Source organism: Electrophorus electricus, chromosome 9 (assembly GCF_013358815.1).
Source record: "Electrophorus electricus isolate fEleEle1 chromosome 9, fEleEle1.pri, whole genome shotgun sequence".
NCBI lineage: Eukaryota > Metazoa > Chordata > Actinopteri > Gymnotiformes > Gymnotidae > Electrophorus > Electrophorus electricus.
In genome coordinates, this window is record NC_049543.1 from 14027357 (window position 1) to 14047678 (window position 20322).

Consider the following 20322-nt stretch of genomic DNA (forward strand, 5'->3'; position numbering starts at 1 on the left):
CTCGGGGCTCCTTTCCTGGAGAGAGGGATACAGAGACAGAGAGAGACAGAGAATATAATTTTAAGAAACACCTTTATTTAATCAGTATATACAGTACCTGTGAAACGTCTGACCACACTTGACTGAATGTTATGTTTTTATAGTCTTAAAAACATTGCAAACTAATGGTTTATTTTTCAAAAAAGGTAATAACATAAATATAAATTGAGTTTCAAAACAAAATATATAGATATAAAATAAAATAATGCAATTCAAAAATTTTATCAATTAGTCCTTTAGTGTTTCACCCACGTACATGTGAGAATTTCTTAAAGACATCACAAGTGCTTTATGAAGCTGGTTAAGAGATCACCAAAAACATGCAAAGTTGACAACAAAATAAAGGGTGGAGGAGAGTTATTATCCAGGTCAGCCTGGAGTCCCGAAACTCCTAGAATTCAGAGGGGTCGCGTTTGCAGCCGAGATGCGTGAGCAAAGTGAGTGTGCGGCACTGGACAACGGCAGAGGGCGGGGTCAAGCGCCCGCAGCTACACCGAGCCTGTACGGCCCGGTGCAACGCGATGGACACCCAGGGGTCGCGAGGTGGCGTATGAGAAAAGGGGCGGGCCACAGGTGCCTGGCCGGGCCTAATAGGCTCGCCGTGCGCTTGGCTGGTTCGACAGGGAGGGCATCGAGGGTGACTGCCGGGGCCGAGGGCCTTTGTCCAGGGCGGGGTAGGGGGCGGGGGGGGGGCTTACTGGCTGAGGCTGGGGGCCAGTGCACGGGGTCTGGGTGGGCGGACCGTGGGCTGGAGGGGTCACAGGTGGGAGAGCGGGTGAGATGTGCTCAGGGTGACGGAGGGAGGCGGGGTTGGATAAGAGAGAATGGAAGAGGGAGGGGTGGAGAGAAAAGGAGGTGGGGTTTTTTTTTAAAAGAGGGAGGTAGCTCAAAGGAGGACAGTGATTGCAGCTGAGAGCAGGTTAGAGGCAGTGACACTTACAGACCCAAGGCTTTGTGCACATATGTGTGTGCGCGCGCGTGTGTGAGAGTGAATACAAGTGTGTTAGTGTTTGTGTGTGTGTGTGTGTGTGTGTGTGTGTGTGTGTGTGTGTGTGTGTGTGTGTGTACATATGTGGGATTGAGTGAAAAGAGAGTGTACGTACGTGAAGGTGTTTTCATGTGTGTACAAATTAAGTTGTGGTACGAAGTCTGTTTATGGCATGCAGACTAATCACTCTGTCATGACTGTCATGATAATAAGAAAACTGTTATTTTACATATGCGATAGTGAAAGAATCCACTGACACTGGTTACTGAGATAATAGCAATTCCTTACAAATAATTCTATATATTTTCCAGAGTCAAACATAGATATTAAATTAGTTAACATGGCGGTAATGCAACCAAAGCTTTTAATATCTATAGATGCGGTTCAAAGGTTGGCATAGTGAAACAGGCTGAGAGGTAACAGCAGTCAGACGGGCGGGGTGAGTCTTTGGCAGGAGTCGGTCACTCCGAAGCCACTATAAGTGCCACAGCGGGACACTGTGGTCTGCCGACGTGGGCCACAAAGCCAGCCCAGCAGGGTCCCACGCAGGTCCCAAAAGTCATGCCCGGACCACTTCCGAAAACACACACACACACGCACGTAACATTGTGTGCACATGAGCACAGCCCGTTGCCGATCAGGTGTGACATATTACTTTACATCTTTATTTTGTCTTTAGCTAAAGTGAAAAACGCTTCCCTTAAACATGCTTGCTAACTAAAACCATTATTCACATTTAGAAACATCAACATGCCTGCTGGATGAAGTCTGAATGTAAATAATCTGCAGTTACTGTCCAGTGGCTTGTAATACAAAAACTGTCAACAACAAATAAACACACAGACCTGTCACACACACACACACACACACACACACACACACACACACACACACACACACACACACACACACACACACACAAAAATGTAGGTATTTAAATACTTGAATAATAGAGTATAGAGGCCAGGCTTGTATGGGCATAGTGGCAATTACATTTCGTGCAATGATTTCTTTACAATAAGAGAACTGGAAGGAAATCTGACTTCTGTCAGGAAGTGCTCACTGCTCTGTTCCGTGAAAAACTCAGCAATCCTTAGAGTGGTCACTGAGTGGTCAGTGTCAATTCCAGAACACAGAACTAAAACTGAAAATAAATAAATCAACAAACAAACGATTACAAACAATTACACCAACCTACCCACAAACTAAGAAGCAAACCTTTATTGAAAAGTATATGAATGCTGTACTGTAGATGTATATATAATTCTGACATTTTCATTTTTTTAAAAAATCCTAGTTTTCCTACGGTCACTATTAACAAAGTAAAGTAAACGCATAAATCAATTATTAAAAAAAAAAAGAAGAAGAAGAAGAATTTAAAAATTACACGTTGCCTTCCTTCAGCGTTCAGCGTTCACGTTATTGCGCTAAAATGTCAGATTGTGAAGTGTCCCTCCGCACGTGCTGATTACGTTGCTGGCTTATTTGAAGCAGAAACGAAAGACACGCAAAAGCGAAACGGCCGCGCGTGTCGGAGGCAGCGCCCTGCACCCCGTCCTGCAGAGAAGCGCACTCGCGAGCTACCGCGCAGGTTCGTCTCTCGCCGTCACGTCAGCGCGCGAGGCGTGCGCGAGGGCAAGCTGTCCTCGCTTCCCGCCGAAGGAGACGGCGTCGGGCCGTGACGAATGCGCGAGCGCGACGTTTCGTCGCCATTCAGTCGTGGGGGGGGGGGGAATACATACCACAGAAGCAACGGCATGAAGGCAAACTCGCCGCGACAGACGAACAGTGCGACCGCCACAGTCTTATTTCACATTGTTTGTCGTCGAGATTTTTTTTTTTTTTTTTCCCCCGCAGGCCTCCCATTCACCGCCTTAACCGAATCCGTTATTTCAGTGGTAATCTCTAACGAGATCTCAAAAGCGGTTACGGTTGTTGCCGACTGACCGAAGCAAAAAAAAAAACAACACAAAAAAACCCTTAAAGAGGCCATACAGAGAACACAAGAACACAGCACATGCCGGGATAAATAAGCCATCTGATTCTCTCAGGGCATTAGCACATGTTTCAAAGACTAAAACAGAAACTGTAGTTCTGTGATCAGATAACCTGAAAAGGGCGCGACCAAATACCGTAAAACAGGTGTTTAGTTTATGCACGTTAATCTCAAACACTGGACAAACTCAATAGGAAATACATAATTTCAACATTAGACGTTATTTTGTTAAACTGTAGTTTGGTTGAAATTCCAGGTGCACTTCATCCACAATTAATCCTGGACCGAAATTTATTCAGTTTGGCTTGGAGGTAAAGATGTTTTTAAACATTCATTTTATATTTGAGCAGGAATCTGAACTCTTATGAGCTCTGAAAGTGCGTTTATGGTGACATGATACTGAATCAATTCCATGGTTTCATAATCTTAACATTAGCATCAGAAAACAAACCCACTAATGCATTTAGCAGTACAGTACGTAATCAAAATGTCATTTTAAATTATAGTGGCTCACTTTGTGAGGAATAACGTTACCATTAGCTAAATCAACGCAGATTAACTCTGAGTCTCATGCTTAAAATTTAGTTAAAAGCTAAGGCGCTTTGTAAATATAATATGTAGTCAAAATGTTATTTTACATATACTAACAAATGCTTCAGTCTATCACAAATACACAAAAGGAATATTTTTAAGACAAATCATTTCCACAGGAGCAGTTATTTAAATGAAGTTGCCAAAAGTGCCTTTAAAATTATGAGTGAATTCTAGGAATACACACTTAGAGCTGTTAAACAATATATTAATATGAAATTAGATATAAATATCATTTTTAGGTAAATACAAGTTTTGACTATTATGTGATTATTAAATATTTGTTGTTAAAATGCAACAGAAATTTGCATTACAAATCATGCAGTCCATAGAAGATGGACAACCAGTTATTAAAGTCCATTACCAGGAGTATCGGCAGACTCCGGTAGCATTCATTTTACATTGATTTTTAAATCTTTAATATAGTTTCTTTAAATATCTAAGAACATTACATTTATAAAGCATATAGCAGTTTTTTTCATATTTACTTTCTTTGATGAGAATATGAGTTTAACAAGTATGAGTTTACTGAGAGTAGGAATTTAGAAAATAAATTCGTACTTGTTGCAATTCAAACAAACAATCCACAAATCAACAGTCACAATTTAACCCACAATACAGCTCGTGGCTGTTTCGTGATTGGACGGCGAGCCCATCACCAGAGAGCCACTTCCACTCCCAAGGTAGCTCGTATTAGAAACAGCAGTGCATGGTTTTAAAAAAGACAGAGCAATCCATTTCCCTCCTCCCGCTCCCACCAATCTCCCCGGGCTGAGAAAGAGGGATTTGCAGGGGATGGAGAAAGAGAGAGCGAGAGAGGGGCTGAGAAAAGAAAGATACCCTCACTCGCGAGGACAAGACACCCCGAGAGATAACGGGCGCATGAATGAGCGGCTTATTTCCCTCTTTCTTTCGTCCCACGTGAGTATGGAGGGTGGACGGATGGATGGATAGAGAGAGGGAGGGAGAAAACCGTGGAGGGGAGGGGGCTAGATGTACGTTTATCTCCTAACTGCCTGATCTTGCCCACCATCTGAGAGGAGATGGAGTGTCTGTGTGTGTGTGTGTCTGTGTGTGTGTGTGTGTGTGTGTGTGTGTGTGTGTGTGTGTGTGTGTGTGTGTGAGAGAGAGAGAATGAGAAATGGGCAGTGAGGATGCAAGGGCTGACTCTTTGCAGCTCTATGTGTGTGTGCGTGTATGCGCGCGAAGCTCTCGTGAAACGGGGATCAACGTGGAAGATCAGAATAGACGAGTCTTTCCGTCTGAGGCTTGTTTATGAGCCTGACTGCTGTTTGTATGTGTTTTTCAACTCCCTGATCCTCCCCAGAGCCAGCGTCGAACGGGGGCATCATACTGTGTGTGTGTGTGTGTGTGTGTGTGTGTGTGTGTGTGTGTGTGTGTGTGCACGCGCGCGCACTTGCGTGTGTGTCCATGTCCCTACAGCTGCAGACCCGGCGGATTACCCGTCATACACACGGCCACTTTACACAAGTCGCTCTTTGAACAAAAGTCATAGCTGGCATTAATGAGATGGTAATCCCAGGCATGGCTCCCTCCCACAGGACGCCTTCCCTGTCCGGGGCGGAATGTCGGAGCGCCCCGGCTGCGGCTCCCACCCCAACACTGCAGCCATTGTGACAGGAGCTGGTCTGAGGCCTGGCCCTGGTTTAAGCAGTCATCCTCTGTGTCCCAGAGCCCGCCACAATATCCCCTCGGCCCCCATGAATAAAAATTAAAACCCTGAATGGGTGGAGGGAGGGAGGGAGAGAGAGAGAGAGAGATAAAAAACAAATGTTTTTTCTTCAGACATCATGGATCATGGTGAGTTTTTGAGTTTTGGGTTCCCATAAGGAGATCTGACACAATCCCATCCTCTGACTGACTGCTCAGTCTGTCTCTCTCTCTCTCTGTCTGTCTCTCTCTTTCTCTCTCTCTCTCTATGTATGTATGTCTGTCTCTATCTGTCTCTCTCTCTGTCTGTCTGTCTGTCTCTCGCTTCTGTCTCAGCACAAGGAAGGACCACAAAAACTGTGAGGGGGGTCCTGAAGAGTTAAGAAGAAATGGATGCTGCTGGTTTAAGAAATTAGCATGGTGAAGAGAAGAGAAGAGAAGAGAAGAGAGGAGAGAGAGAGAAAGAGAAGAGAGAAAAGAAAAGAGAAAGAAGAGGAGAGAAAAGAGAAGAGAAAGAAGAGGAGAGAAAAGAGAAGAGAAGAGATGAGAAGAGAAGAGCAAAGAGGAGAGAAAGAAAGAGAAGAGGAAAGAAAAGAGAAGAGAAGAGATGAGAAGAGAAGAGAAAAGAGGAGAGAAAGAAAGAGAAGAGGAAAGAAAAGAGAAGAGAAGAGAAAAGAGGAGAGAAAGAAAGGAGAGAAAAGAGAAGAGAAAGAAGAGGAGAGAAAAGAGAAGAGATGAGAAGAGAAGAGAAAAGAGGAGAGAAAGAAAGAGGAGAGAAAAGGGAGAAGAGATGAGAAGAGAAGAGATGAGAGAAAGAGATGAGAAGAGAAAAGATGAGAGAAAGAGAAGAGAAAGAGAAGAGATGAGAAGGTTCTGTGATCATGCACTGCCTGGGCATTTCTTTTCATTTTCAAAAAGATTCAATTTACGTCTGAAACGAGGACGACACATCTCATACGTCTCAGTTAATAGCAGTTACAGCAGGGCTTGTAACATACCAGCGATAATTAGTCTGTTTAGTGAGGGAACCAAGAGCACATAAAGTGAGTGTGTGTGAGTGTGTGTGTCTTGGATACACACTTTTACCATCAGTTTAAAAAAGTTTGGGAACATGAGATATCGGTTTATGGTCACTTCAGTTCACAAGCTTGGATCAGAATGAGGAGCAGAACTGTATTGTGACTCATGTAAATCTCTCGCAGTTGGGTGTTCGGTGGAACTGAGCTCTGTTCGACATACACGTCCAAAAAAAGTTGCAGAGAGAATGCCACACAGGAACTAGCGACGCTGGTATCAGCCTGCTCAAGCAAGCCAGTGATTTAGCATTGATTAGAGAGAGAGAGAGCGAGAGAGAGAGAGAGAGCGCAGTGTGGTGGTGTCACTGGTGAGGCATGGAGGGTCTTTATAACAGTTCTATAACAGTTCTAAAGTTCCCTTTCTCTCCATTCAGGAGGTCCCTCTTGGTGCCCAGGATTTTAAACCCCACTGTTGGTATTACAAAATCCCCATTCAATATAACCCTTGTCACCTGTCAACTAAGCCAGGCTGGTTTTCTAGGTCTTTATCCTCTACACACACACACATACACACACACACACACATACACACACATACACACACACAAGAAAAATAAAAAAGAAGAAGTGAGAAGCTAAGCTTATTCCCTGCCCCCCAATCAATGCATACAACCTATACACACGCGCACACACACACGTGCACACACACACACACACACACACACACACACACACACACACACACACACACACACACACACAGAAACCACATGTCTAGGAGCTGTTACTCTTGCAGATTAAAATTCATTACCCTGTTCTTTTTAAGAAACGTTTACACTGCATTGGGTCTTGTTGTCCATTCATTGGCTGGTCGGGGGTGTTCTCATGAGTCCTCGCGGGTGGTCAGCGCCTAATCCCCAAATCCCACCTCGTAAAGTCTGCTGTTCCCCAGAAATGCCAAACCGTCTTGACGGAGCGACTCCGCGAAAACGCCCAACCACTTAAAGCAAAACCGTTCCGTTAAAACGTCCACAGATCCCAGAAACAGCAGCAGCTTAGCATATTCGACTTCACTGCGAAACTGGACTATTTAGACAACATGTCAATATCCAAACTACCATCCAAACTACTAAACATTTATCACCTTACAATCACATCACCAAAACCAAATCCCTGGCATTGCAAATGCTTCGTTACTGACAACTGACTACTCAAAATATTACATATTCTAAATATTCAGTACAATAAGAAAATATTCAGTGCTCAAGGGTAATCTAAAAAGGCAGGATGAAGACTATGGTGCAGGATGAAGATAGATAGATTTCTGGGCAAAGCAGCACAAAATGCCTCAAAGGTCAAGAGGTCAAAATAAACCTCACGCATTGCTGTTTATTCGGAAAACGTTTCGGCAAAATGTGATAACACGCCGTAACCTGCTGTGACCAAAGCACGAGATGAGGACTCCCATGAATCCCAGGAAGCTGCCCCCATCCCACCCACCCCCCTTCCGGACAACGAGTGGCTTTCCGACTATCTGAACTGAAGGCCAGGGCTGAGAGAAGCCTGTAGGTTGGGGCGATGAGCAGGGCTACTCTGTTCTGACGAAGGTCTTCATAAAAGTAACGGCACGCTCTAATGGGACATGGAACTTATCGATATGAACTTCTGCTTCAACATTCGGCTCCTTTAAAAAGGCAAAAGTGACGTCATGCCTCTGTGTGAATTACAGCCCTGCTAGTCACAGCAGGGACACGGTGTTTCTTTTAGGCGAACGTTTTAGATGTTTTAGATGTTAAAAACACAAGTTCACCCTCCTCACTGGTTTAGTGTTTAAGGAGCAGAGAAGGTGAAGTTCTGTTAATCAATCACAAACTGATCCGAAACCAGAATTAGAATCGATCTGTGACATGAGCCATCATGGTATTGTGACTCTAAGGTGTCTCCAGGTCAGAACCAGCAGTGTCTCATTAGGACCACCATGCGGTAGATATGTTCCACACCTTGTGTCAAAGGCGGCCATGAAGACGCCGTACTGCACGTTTCCGAGCCGGTCTAAGGGGAGCCTGTCCGTCAGCTGTTCAAACTCCCTGTCGGAAATCTCCAGGCCAAACCTGCACAGAGAGGACGAGAGAGGTCAGAGAGGGGTCGCCTAGAGGGTCACCGCAGGGTAGAAGACCGCTCATCCGAGCTGGAAGGCTAAGCAGGCAATCAGCATACGCCACTCATTGACCCTCTCACAGACAACAGGGTCAGGGGGTCAAGAGGTCAACTCACCCTCTTCACCCAACCATGGCCCATGGCTGGACACATTGACCAATCTCTAAATCTCTCTCTCTCACACACACACACACACACACACACACACACACACACACACACACACACACACACACACACACACACCACTTCTCAATCACAGGATTAAACTTCTCTCTTTCTTTCTTTCTTTCTCTATTACACACACACACACACACACACACACACAAACACACACACACACTTCCACACATGTACACTCCTACAAACTTCACTCGGTCCAGAAAACACAGATAATGACCAATTGATTTATCAAACATTATGAATAACTTGTGATCTAATAGACTCAGCCTGCGTTGACCAAGAGAGTGACCACAATGGTGGACATCCAGATGGACAGGATTACAGACAGGAAAGGGCTTTCAAGAACAGAACAGAACACTAAATGTGCTGGTAGCGCACAAGGCACTCCATGTCATCAAAAAGGACGTTCACATGCTATACACAAAATAATTTTTTCAGGGCAAATGTATATTTTATAAGGCCTCTAGTCATTTATGTAAACTTACATGTGCGTGTTATGTATCTCCAGTTAAATGATACAGAACTGAAAATAAAATAAATAAATAGGATAGAGTAGAGAAAAAAGTGAACAGGAATGAAGAGTCATAGGAAAGAGGAGTAGAGAAAGAGAGAGAGAGAGAGAGAGAGAGAGAGAGAGAGCGAGAGAGAGTGAAAAGAAAAATTGTTACCTGCTCTCCACAGCTGCCCTGAACTCCTCTTGAGTAATGCTTCCCACATTGACCTTATCAATGTTCCTGCACACACACACACACACACACACACACACACCAAGTTCAGTTAAAAGGCCACTTCTCACTATTATTAAACAGCATTCAGTGAACAGATCCTCCCAGTCCTGCTTGGTTAATAGACCAGAATTTGGTAACAGCCTTGGACAGCAGGCTCTTATCAAGCACTTCACATAAAGATGCAGGCAGTAGGTTATAATGAGCTGGCCCGTTTCAAACGTTTCACCAGGGTTTCATTTATGGGCTGAAAATCGAACGAAACATGCTCTTAGCCCCGGGGGGGTGGAGGAGCCACCTGGAAGTGCTTCACGAACATGATAGTGGTCGTTGACACCGAAAACAGAGAGAGAGAGAGAGAGAGAGAGAGAGAGAGAGAAAAGGACAGAATAAAGTGGGGAGAAGAAAAGAAATATACATGCACATAGTACACACGCTGCCTGGCCAAAAAAAGGTCACACACTCTCATATTTCGTTGGACGGCCTTTAGCTTTGATTACGGCACGCATTCGCTGTGGCATCATTTCCACAAGCTTCTGCAATGCCACAACATTTATTTCTGTCCAGAGTTGCATTAATTTTTCCCCAAGATCTTGTATTGACTCTGTGGTGGCCAATCCATGTGTGAAAATGATGTCTCATGCTCCCTGAACCACTCTTTCACAATTTGAGCCCGATGAATCCTGGCATTGTCATCTTGGAATATGCCCGTGCCATCAGGGAAGAAAAAATCCATTGATGGAATAATCTGGTCATTCAGTATATTCAGGTAGTCAGCTGACCTCATTCTTTGGGCACATAACGTTGCTGAACCTAGACCTGACCAACTGCAGCAACCCCAGATCATAGCACTGCCCCCACAGGCTTGTACGGTGGGCACTAGGCATGATGGGTGCATCACTTCAGCCGCCTCTCTTCTTACCCTGATGCGCCTATAACTCTGGAACAGGGTAAATCTGGACTCATCAGACCACATGAGCTTCTTCCATTGCTCATATAGATATATATTTCCCTATGCACCCCTGTTTTTTTCCCTCAGTTTGGACAGAGCACTCTCAAACCATTTCACTGCGAGTTATACTGTGTATGACTATGTATGTGACAAATAAACCAAACTTGAAACTTGAGTCCAATCTTTATGCTCCCTAGCAAACTGAAGCCATTTTTGCCGGTTAGCCTCACTGACGAGCGGTTTTCTTAAAGCTACACAGCAGCTCAATCTCTTGAGTTCCCTTCGCATTGTGCGTGTGGAAATGCTCTTACTTTCACTATTAAACATATCCATGAGTTCTACTGTTGTTTTTCTACGATTTGATTTCACAACATGTTTAAGCGATCGCCAATCACAATCATTCAAGATTTTTTTCCGACTACATCCCTTCCTCGAGGATGATGTTTCCCCACTGTCCTTCCACTTTTTAGTAATGCGTTGGACGGTTCTTAAGCTGATTTTAGATGTTTTCTCTGCTTGATGCATGCCAATAATTTAACCCTTCTGAAACAGATTAATATCTTTTCCACAACCACAGGATGTGTCTTTCAACATGGTTGTTTAACAAATGAGAAGCTACTCACTGCATCAGTCGGGGTTAAATAACTTATTGCCAGCTGAAACATAATCACCCATGCAGTAATTATCCAATGAGAGGCTCTTACCCATTTGCTTAGTTAAATCCAGGTGGTGACCTTTTTTTTTTGGCCAGGCAGTGTATATCTACTGTGAGAGCGAGAGTGAAATAGGAAGAGAGAGAGAGAAAGAGAGAGAGAGAGAGAGAGAGAGAGAGAGATTGCAGTACTTACTGAAAGGTTTCTAGGAGGGAGAGGTATTCAGATTGAAAGAGTTGTGTCAGTTTGGCTTCTACTGCAGCTACAGAGTAAACCTTGCTGGTATTCTCCTTAGAGTGAAACCTGCCAGAGCATCAGAAATATACATACATAAATAAAAAGTATTATTAAAAACAATAATACACACAAAATGCTACATGGTTGCTTTATTTGCCTAAACCAGGCTTTGGCATTTCCTGGCACAGGGTTGGTATTACTGTAACTATTGGCATTAGATCATATATGATACCAGATTCCTGAAATGGTCAGTCAATGGGGTCCAAAAGAGGAATTACTTTACCGTAACATTTTTCATTCCACGCTCTACATATGTATTATTATTTATTCTAGGATTCATTATAAGATTTGAATCCAGAAATATTATTTTTCTCCAGAAAGCAGTTGGTGTGCCATATTGTGAAACCCCTTCTTCAGGTTTCTTGCATTAAGAAATAAAAATTCTGTCCTCCGTGCACTATGTAATATCCATTAAAAAAAAAGATTTATTATTAGAGTAATACAATTATATATATATATATATATATGATTGAACCCATCACAATCCAGATCCAAATCGGTCCAGCACACAGTCTGACACACAAATGCCTCCCCATCTCTCCTCCAAAACTGTGCACACCAAGGTCTGAAACCACAGCCAACGACCCTAGCAACCGTTGCCACGGCAACCAAACCTGCCTGAGTTTTGGGGGGTTTTGTGGGTTTTTGTATGTATTTAGGTTAGTTTTTTGTTTTGTTTTGTGCTTTTAGCTGTCTACAAATCCTTTAAGCCGTGGACATCCCACATATAAAGTCTGACTGTTGCAGCCCAGGCACACAGTAGCCGTTTCGCTGCTGTGCGCGTGCGCTCCGCTGACCCTGGAGCACAGGGGACTATGGGCCGTAAGCCTGTTATAACCAGAGTCAGTACAAACACAAGAGACTTGGTCTCCGCAGTCACGTGTGATTCCAGGATTCTGTTGGCAGACAGGAAACTTTATGAAGTGAGGAGGATTTTTTTTTTCCTGTCAGCCAGACATTTACACTCTTACACACTTACACAGCCATACGCTCACCACACAACTACCGTGCACATACACTCACTGGTCACTTGGTCTTCTATCTTTATGGGTGCGTTTTATTTGTTTTTATTAAATGACTACCACAAACAGGACAGTAACTGACACAATCTGTATAACTTACATATGTACAACTTAACACATTCATCGATGTGGTGAATAAAAGGACCCGATGTTTTGGTGTATTTCTCAGTTTTTTAAGTTGTATTTGACTATTTTTTCTAATTTTTAGGTAATGCAAAACATCTAGGTTTGGGGCCTTTCACAGCATGACACGCTAAAATGGAGATGAAACAAAAAAAAAAATATCTGGAGTATTTGGAAGCTGGTCTGGAAACAGAAGAGACGTTGCATGCACAAACTCTTCACCCTGAAGGTATTGAAATAAATTATTACTGGGGATAGCAAACCTCTCATGCAGCTGTCGAAAAGAGGAGAGAACCCCATCAGGTCAGAGGTCATTTGACTCTTCGATGCCCAGACCGCGGCAGGCCCAAAGGCTTTAGCAATTACGGACGGTGGGAAAATAGGATTAGAACCCACTGGGTTCGAATTAATTAACTGCTGTTAGAATCCCCCATAATGCAACTCCTTTTTTTGTACAGTACATTATTTCTATCCAGATGTATTAAAGATCTAGCCTCTGTCATGTTTGCATGTCTTTTTTTAAGACAGGTGAACGGCCATGTCAAATATGGTCTGCGCTAGTGACAGACGGCCGTCTCATTTTTGATACTGCATATTCTGTCATGTTGCACTTATGTCATTTAAATATTTCCGCTTACTCAGTGATTTTGTTTTCTATATATTCTCATGTATCTCTGAATAAAGTGTGCGTGTTTCCCATCGTCTCTGACTCTGACACTCATTCTGAGAAACGAACCCCAGCGCCCTGAAGGAAGATCAACCACACACAGACGAGGCAGACGGTGGGACAGGGACAGGGTTATGGAAAATTGGGAATTTTTTCTTACAGCTGCCTTATCTGTGAAAACATTCTGAGTATGGGGCATACGAGTAGACCAAAACTTAGGGACGTAGGTGAGCAAGACTTGGCTGGTTGTCCCAAAGGGCCATCTGGGCTGATGTTTGAGGACCAGTAACAGCCCTGAGAATTAAGAAGGACCAACCATTCCAAGTAAACAAAGAAAAGATGAATAAACACTTTGAGGTAAGTCTGTAATTCAGGTACAATATTCACTTCAAGGTACTGGGAGGAAAGAGGAAGGTCTCAAACTTTGTTCCACGTGTGCCAGAAGGATCAGGAAACTCTCAGCAAAAACTTTAGAGACATGGCAGATCAGGAGATATGACAGCTCAGGAAATATGACAGATCAGGAGACGTGACAAACAAAAAACCAAGTAAACAAGCAAATGTAAACATGACCATGATGAGTTCTGACCAGTGTTGGGGGTTGGACAGGATCCGGTGTGTGATGCCATCCTGGCTCCGGTCCTGGAAAGCACGTAGGAAGTGTATGTAATCCACACCGTTCTTCCGGAATTCCAGGCCGCAACGGGCCAGGAAAAGACCCAGGTGCTCCTTCTTCAGTCGTAGGTCAAAGTTTGCAAGCACTTGCAGGAAATTTTCATTGCTCACCTGCATGCAGGAAACGCGGGATCGTTGGCGTAGCAAGACCTGCACGGCAACAGGCCGCACGGCTTAACCTGCAACTGAATTGCAACTGATAATTGCTTTCTAATTGATTGGAGTGGAAGGAGTGGTAAAGACTAGTAATTTTGAGGTAAGGTATTGACGTGAGGAACAACCTAAGAAGGAGGCTAAAACTTTCCTAGATGATGCTTTTGCATTGACTGCGCCATAGACAGGCAATGAGAGTTGCCAGATTCGTAAAACGTCAAAGTTTTTCCTTGTTATGTTTATATTTCACTAAACATATGTATCAGTTTGGATAACAAATCACCATGAGAGTTGTTACAAACATTTACACTTCAAGATCTGATGTTTAATTGAGGAAGATTACACTGGGTCTGCATACCTTTGTGCACAAGATGTCCAAGATGTCAAGTTTGCTGATTTTGAATTCATATCTGTACCTTACCGCACCCATCTGGGTCGTGCTTATCAAACTCCGCCTTCATCCTCTGAGCCCCCGCCCTGAACCTGTCCTTCAACCACATCTCCATGGTGATGGATGCCTGACGCTCCTCCTCTGCCTTTGAGATCGTCCGGGCTGCGGCTGGGAAGAGCAAGGCATGATGGGAAAGGAGACTGTGGGTTTTAAGTGAACAGGAATTCAAGTGCAAACAAGACATGTATTTATGGACAGTACAGATCATTTGCTTAAGTAGGACTGTTAAAGATGTCTCAGAAAGAGCTGATCCATCAGCACCCTCTATGGGTAGAGGTAATTACTACTGACATGAGACCGCTGAATGTAAAATTTGGCAAAGCAGTTTAAAAAACTGAATCATTAATAGCTGCATATCTTGAATCTTTTTCACTCCCAAAACAGACAATACCAAATATAAACAATTAAAAACAGAGCTAATTGTTAAAAACAGCATAATTCTTTTTGTTTATGCTGTTTATAAATCTAAATGCATTTTAATAGAAATTTCATAGGATTCATTCATTCAGGTTTATTCAGTCGTAATATTTACGTTGGGGGTCCTGAGCTCTGGCTGGCAGGGACCTTGGCATGTCCTCGTCTAAGGGCTGCAGTTTCACTGTCCTGTCCACTCCCACTTTTTCCAGAAGGACGTCGAGCTTCAAGGCTCCGATTCCGTCCGGGTCAAGCCTGAGTGACAGAAGTCAAACCTTACTGCTGTTTCATGGGTCTTTCCAAACCAGACCACTACAAGCTTTCATACAGTGGAAGCACACGGTATTCCCGCACACTTTCCCACACTGCAAGCACACGGTATTCCCACAGTGCAAGCACATGGTATTCCCATACACTTTCCCACACTACAAGCACATGGTATTCCCATACACTTTCCCACATTGCAAGCACACGGTATTCCCATACACTTTCCCACACTGCAAGCACACGGTATTCCCATACACTTTCCCACACTGCAAGCACGCGGTATTTCCATACATTTTCCCCACAGTGCAAGCATGTGGTATTCCCGTACATATTCCCACAGTGCAAGCACATGATACTCCCATACACTTTCCCATACTGCAAGCACATGGTATTCCCGCACGCTTTCCCACACTGCAAGCGCACGGTATTCCCACACACGCCGGCATACAAATCTATGCCTCACCGTTTCCAGAACCGATCAAAGTCAGGCTTGGGAAGGCGAAGCTTCAGTTTTTCCAGAATGTTCCTCAGTTGGGAAGCAGATATCCAGCACTGACTGAACGACTCTCCCTCTGCTTGGCGTTCCACACACTCCAGGAAGCTACACACGCAACGTTGATGAAAAAAGGAGAAATTCAAAATATTACTTAAATTCTCTGGTCAGTAACTGGTCTAATAAAATTTGGTAATACACATGAATACAAAGGAATTACAGTTTTCTATATAAATATATTCAAAAATATGGCAATAATAATAATAATTTTTTATCTGTTTATTAAGTACAACTAACACCACAAACTGCCAAATTATATTATTATATTAATGAGATTCTGTACAATCAAAGAATTTGCAAATACTAAAAGAGAGAGAGCTGAAGGAGGGATTGGTTTGTGTGTCTGACCCCGCCCCTGTAAGGCGGAGTCTGCCTGTAAATCTCACCTGGAGCGGACGTCTCCCCGGAGCAGGGCCAGAGTTTGGGAAAGGCTCAGTGGGGCAAGTGGCTCCGGGTCTCTCAGCGCACTATACAGGTCTTCGAAGCTCACCTGAGCCCTGTCGGACAACCGCAGACTGCAGGACGACAGCGAGAGAAAGAGAGAGAGAGGGAGAGAGAGAGAGAGAGAGAGCATGATTACCAGAAAGAGGGGCTTGCGTCTGAACTTTGTTCCTCCCTCTCTCTCACTATGTCTTTCTCTATCTCCCTCTAAATTCAATTAAACGGTGCTTTATTGGCATGACATATATTCATAATTGCATTGCCGAAGCTTTGATGAAGAAATTAACATGTTAAATAAAAGACAGAATAGACATTATTACTTCCATTGTTACCTCTATAACAGATAATAATAATAATAATATTAAATAATAATAATAATAATAATAATAATATTAATAATAGGCTCTGTATTTCTGGTATTTGATATGGTCACTCACTGTCCCTCAGACTGTGCACGTGCAGTGCTGCCAGTGTGCTGAACTCTCCATGTTCGCTAAGAGCACGCGGCAGCTTCTGCTCATCAGGAAGACTTTTAAACTTGGCAATGTGACTAATTTTGGTATTTAGAGTAAATTCTGTACATTGTCTCACCGCTGTAGAAGAAGCTTGATCTGCTTCCCTGTGATGAGTCTCCTCAGGAATTTACCCAAAATCAGAAGCAGCACAGACCTGAAATGACCAAAACACCGTCTAGGCTCACGCGTGTCTGTGCGATTCTGGTCAATAGAGCAAGGACAGGTTATTTTCAAGGTGACACATTTACATTTACAGCATTTAGCTGACACTTCATACCCAGGGACTTACAGTTACGATTGAATACAATTTGAGCAATTAAAGGTCTTGCTCACAGGCCCAACAATAGCAACACAGCCGTGGTGAGGATTGAACTGGCAGGCAACCTCCTGATTTCTAGTCCAGTACCTTAGCCAGAATGCATGTGTGGGTGTTCCATACCTGTTGGCCACAGGTTTGCCATCAGGGTGGTTGTTCTTGAACAGGGTTTTGAGAGTGAGAGCTCCAGTGATCTGAATCCTCTCCTTTAAATTACACTCCAGCTGGACAGAGAGAGACAGAGAGAGAGAGAGAGAGAGAGAGAGAGATCCAGTCTCAGCCTTTACTCTTGCACACATGCACACCTGGTCTTTGAGATATGTAAGCCATAAGAACAACACATTTTATATTCTTGATTAAAACCAGTCAAATTCAGAGATAATTCCTATTTACTTTTCACCAGTGTTATAAAATCAGAATTAAAATGAGCGCTTGTGATTCGTAATTGTTCATATTCAGTTTTCTTTGTACTTTTAACCATTTGTAAGCCAGTTTATGCCTTGGTCGTCAACTCAGGAACCTCTCCTTCATACCAATGAATAAAAATCAAATGAGTGAGAGAGTGAGAGAGAGTGTACATGTGTCTGCAGAGTAATCCTGTATTCCAGCTCATTCAGATCATAACAGAAATATATCTGTCTGTGTGTGTGTGTGTGTGTGTGTGTGTGTGTGTGTGTGTGTGTGTGTGTGTGTGTGTGTGTGTGTGTGTGTGTGTATGTATGTATGTTCAAGGTGGGGGAGGGTCATGATTTATGCATAAATGTGAATGTGCATGACAAGGGTGCAGCTGGCTCATGGATTTGCGCATATGAGAGAGAGAGAGTGTGTGTGTGTGTGTGTGTGTGTGTGTGTGTGTGTGTCTCCCCACTATGTGACTGAGTGCAGCTCTCGTAACTGGGAGGGACTGTCTGGTGGAGACACGCAAAGGGTGACCTCACGTATTAGTTGGTTGAGCAAACACACATACATTTGCATGCGCACAGTCACACGCAAACACAGACTCTGGACAAATCTCATGAAAGTTTTACTACAAAACTCAAAATAAGACAGAAGAGTAAAATTAGATCGCTGGATAGATAGCGATCACAATTCATGAGCACCTCGTCCACTTGTGCCTTTAACTGAGGTTCACACGTGGAAGAGAAGCTGGTGGAAACTCTATGTGCACCATGGCTCTCTGCTGGCACCTTCTGACCTGCATGCGCACGCACACACACACACACACACACACAATTTCATAATAGCTTTATCTCTTTACTTATAGAAAGGTCATAGATTTCGATCTGAATTTCTTCAATTAACAAGTAGTAAAATAATGCATCTGTATTGAAAAACAGTAGGTAAAATTATAGATATTTTAGAAATGTCACTTAATAATATTAAGACAAGTTTGAGTTGCTTAATCATAACGTGGATCAAAAAACGCAATAATTTATGGAAAATGTTCTTGTGGGCGGAATGCAACTCCTTTACAGTTCAGTTCACATTATTTTAGGGGCAAAATGAAATGTACTAAAATGATTTATTTTTAAGTGCTCGTTCTGTGAATATATGATTATTTTATAGTTAGGAAATACTTCTACACTTTCACGTTTATTCATCGCCATTGACAACCCACTGAATGCCAGTTTGGGGGACTTTTTAGAGAACGCCCTCTTGTGGATAACATTTGCCTTTTCATGGTGATAACTGGCTCTGGTTGCGTAGATTGGCAAATTGAGAAACAGTCTTATACTAGATTAACTGAAAATCCTCGAATATTGTTAGGCTATGTAGGCTATTTCCAACATGGAATCCGCGTATTTTAGCCTCTAAAAGTGCGATATTTCCCAACGTCTAACCAACCGTTCCTATGGCTAAACAACTCACCGAAACTGGGGGTTTTTGTTTTGTCCGGGTCGGGCGCATGGACAACCGGGTAACTCCTGGCCACTCTCGGACCCCTCTCCGTCTCGAAGCTGCGCTCACTTGCTGCCGACTGACTCCGAAACGCCGAGTCCAGGCTCTCTGTCCCTGGTGACGGGGACCTGGCTGCTCGCGGCGGCATTAGGCGTTTCAGGACTCTGCTGTAGTCCGTGGAATGCCCTCTAAGAGAGATGGTCTCCGGGTCGCCGAGTCTCGACGACGGGTGAGGGATTGCTGGAAGCCGAATCGATGCCACCGAGGACATTCCAGCAGATATGCTTGTCCTTAGACGATTTTAGTGTAACCTGGAAGCAAAAGATGTTTGTTGTTGCTTTGCGCACAGAAGTGCTGGCGACATTCAGCGCGGGGGTGTTAAGACTGCAAGATTTAGTTCTTGTCCTGGCCGTTCGGGCTTTGTAAAACTGCCTGTCAAAACCCCCGCTAGAAACAATGGCAATTCACTTCAACTAAAACCACATCTCCCTGATGTTTTTACAGAAGAGCACCGAGGTTGCCCGTAGCAACACCAAGCGCCTTCAGAACAGTCCTATTGTTGCAGCAAAAATGCAAGATGTACCTAACCTGGAGTCCCAGACACGCTCCCAACGGCAGCTGCGATACGAGGCATCAAAAGAGCTTTCCCCCTAAAATAAAACCTGCTCACGTGGCACCTAAGATTTATTGGACATACGGCTCAGCTCAGTTAATCATCAGATCAACATTATGCAATAACTCCATACCAAAAACCTAAAAACGCCCTCTGTGAATTTCTCGAGCTGAACTCTCTTGGGTGACATTTTTCATTTTAAAAAATTGGATTGAAATGACACATTTCGAGAGGCCTCACTGAAATTAAATGCTAAGTTGTGCAGTGGTGCTGAATGTTTGAATTGCGAAACTTGGTGCCTTGCATTGATGTCAGCGTTCAACACGCCTGCATGTGGATCACAGGGTTGAAAAGTTGATCAATGTCAAGCTGTCGCAGTGTCCCATTGTGATTTAATTACGACCTTCTTGCCACGAGTGTCGCGATTGTTTCAGTAACAAATTGAACAGAGTAACGCTACTGTCCCAATATCACCAAGCAACGGCACCAGTCCTCCCAGTATACCTTAGCAGAGCTGTACACTATTGTTTAAGAGGAAGGTAAAGATCACGAGTCGGTGTTATGAGTCCCAACACTGCGCGCATGGTTTTCACCGAGACCTTAAAAATTAGTTCGTAATGAATTAAATGATTTTGTCGTAGACAAACGTATGTTGACAAATAGAGAGAGTTTCATAATAAAACTCTCACGCTCTCTGCATTTTACCCACGTCTTGGTTTATTGCTTGACCATAGCGGAGTTACACGATCCCACAATTTGAGCGTGTGGATCGTGCGTAATAACGCAGTGACGAACTTCCGCGTACTATGCGCGTGGACCTTCGGGGTGAAAAATTCGATCACGGGCGTGAAAAATGTTTTGACCCGTGTGGCGTCACCAGAAAAAAAAATCGATTTCTGTGAGGACAGATTGAGGATTCAAAATATAATCCATATCAACATGTGT

General features: G+C 43.6%; 1 protein-coding gene across 2 annotated transcripts in view; it reads right to left on the reverse strand.

Moving 5' to 3' along the window:
* Positions 1 to 20196, reverse strand: part of si:ch211-197n1.2 (EF-hand calcium-binding domain-containing protein 6) — a 27469-nt gene extending 7273 nt beyond the window's left edge. Inside the window, exons 1-14 of one of the 2 annotated variants that reach the window (XM_035529538.1) lie at positions 19353 to 20196; positions 18735 to 19075; positions 17966 to 18060; positions 16989 to 17089; positions 16626 to 16703; positions 15980 to 16108; positions 15504 to 15641; positions 14892 to 15028; positions 14325 to 14467; positions 13670 to 13866; positions 11167 to 11274; positions 9310 to 9375; positions 8302 to 8412; positions 1 to 15 (exon numbers count right to left, since the gene is read on the reverse strand). The exon at positions 1 to 15 is cut by the window's left edge and continues 118 nt beyond it. In XM_035529538.1, coding sequence (XP_035385431.1) covers positions 1 to 15; positions 8302 to 8412; positions 9310 to 9375; positions 11167 to 11274; positions 13670 to 13866; positions 14325 to 14467; positions 14892 to 15028; positions 15504 to 15641; positions 15980 to 16108; positions 16626 to 16703; positions 16989 to 17089; positions 17966 to 18060; positions 18735 to 19035 — 1619 coding nt within the window. In that variant the 5' untranslated portion in view covers positions 19036 to 19075; positions 19353 to 20196. Of the gene's footprint in view, positions 16 to 8301; positions 8413 to 9309; positions 9376 to 11166; positions 11275 to 13669; positions 13867 to 14324; positions 14468 to 14891; positions 15029 to 15503; positions 15642 to 15979; positions 16109 to 16625; positions 16704 to 16988; positions 17090 to 17965; positions 18061 to 18734; positions 19076 to 19347 lie in introns of both variants that reach the window. The other variant, XM_035529539.1, reaches the window with a different exon arrangement.
* Positions 20197 to 20322: the final 126 nt, after the last annotated feature.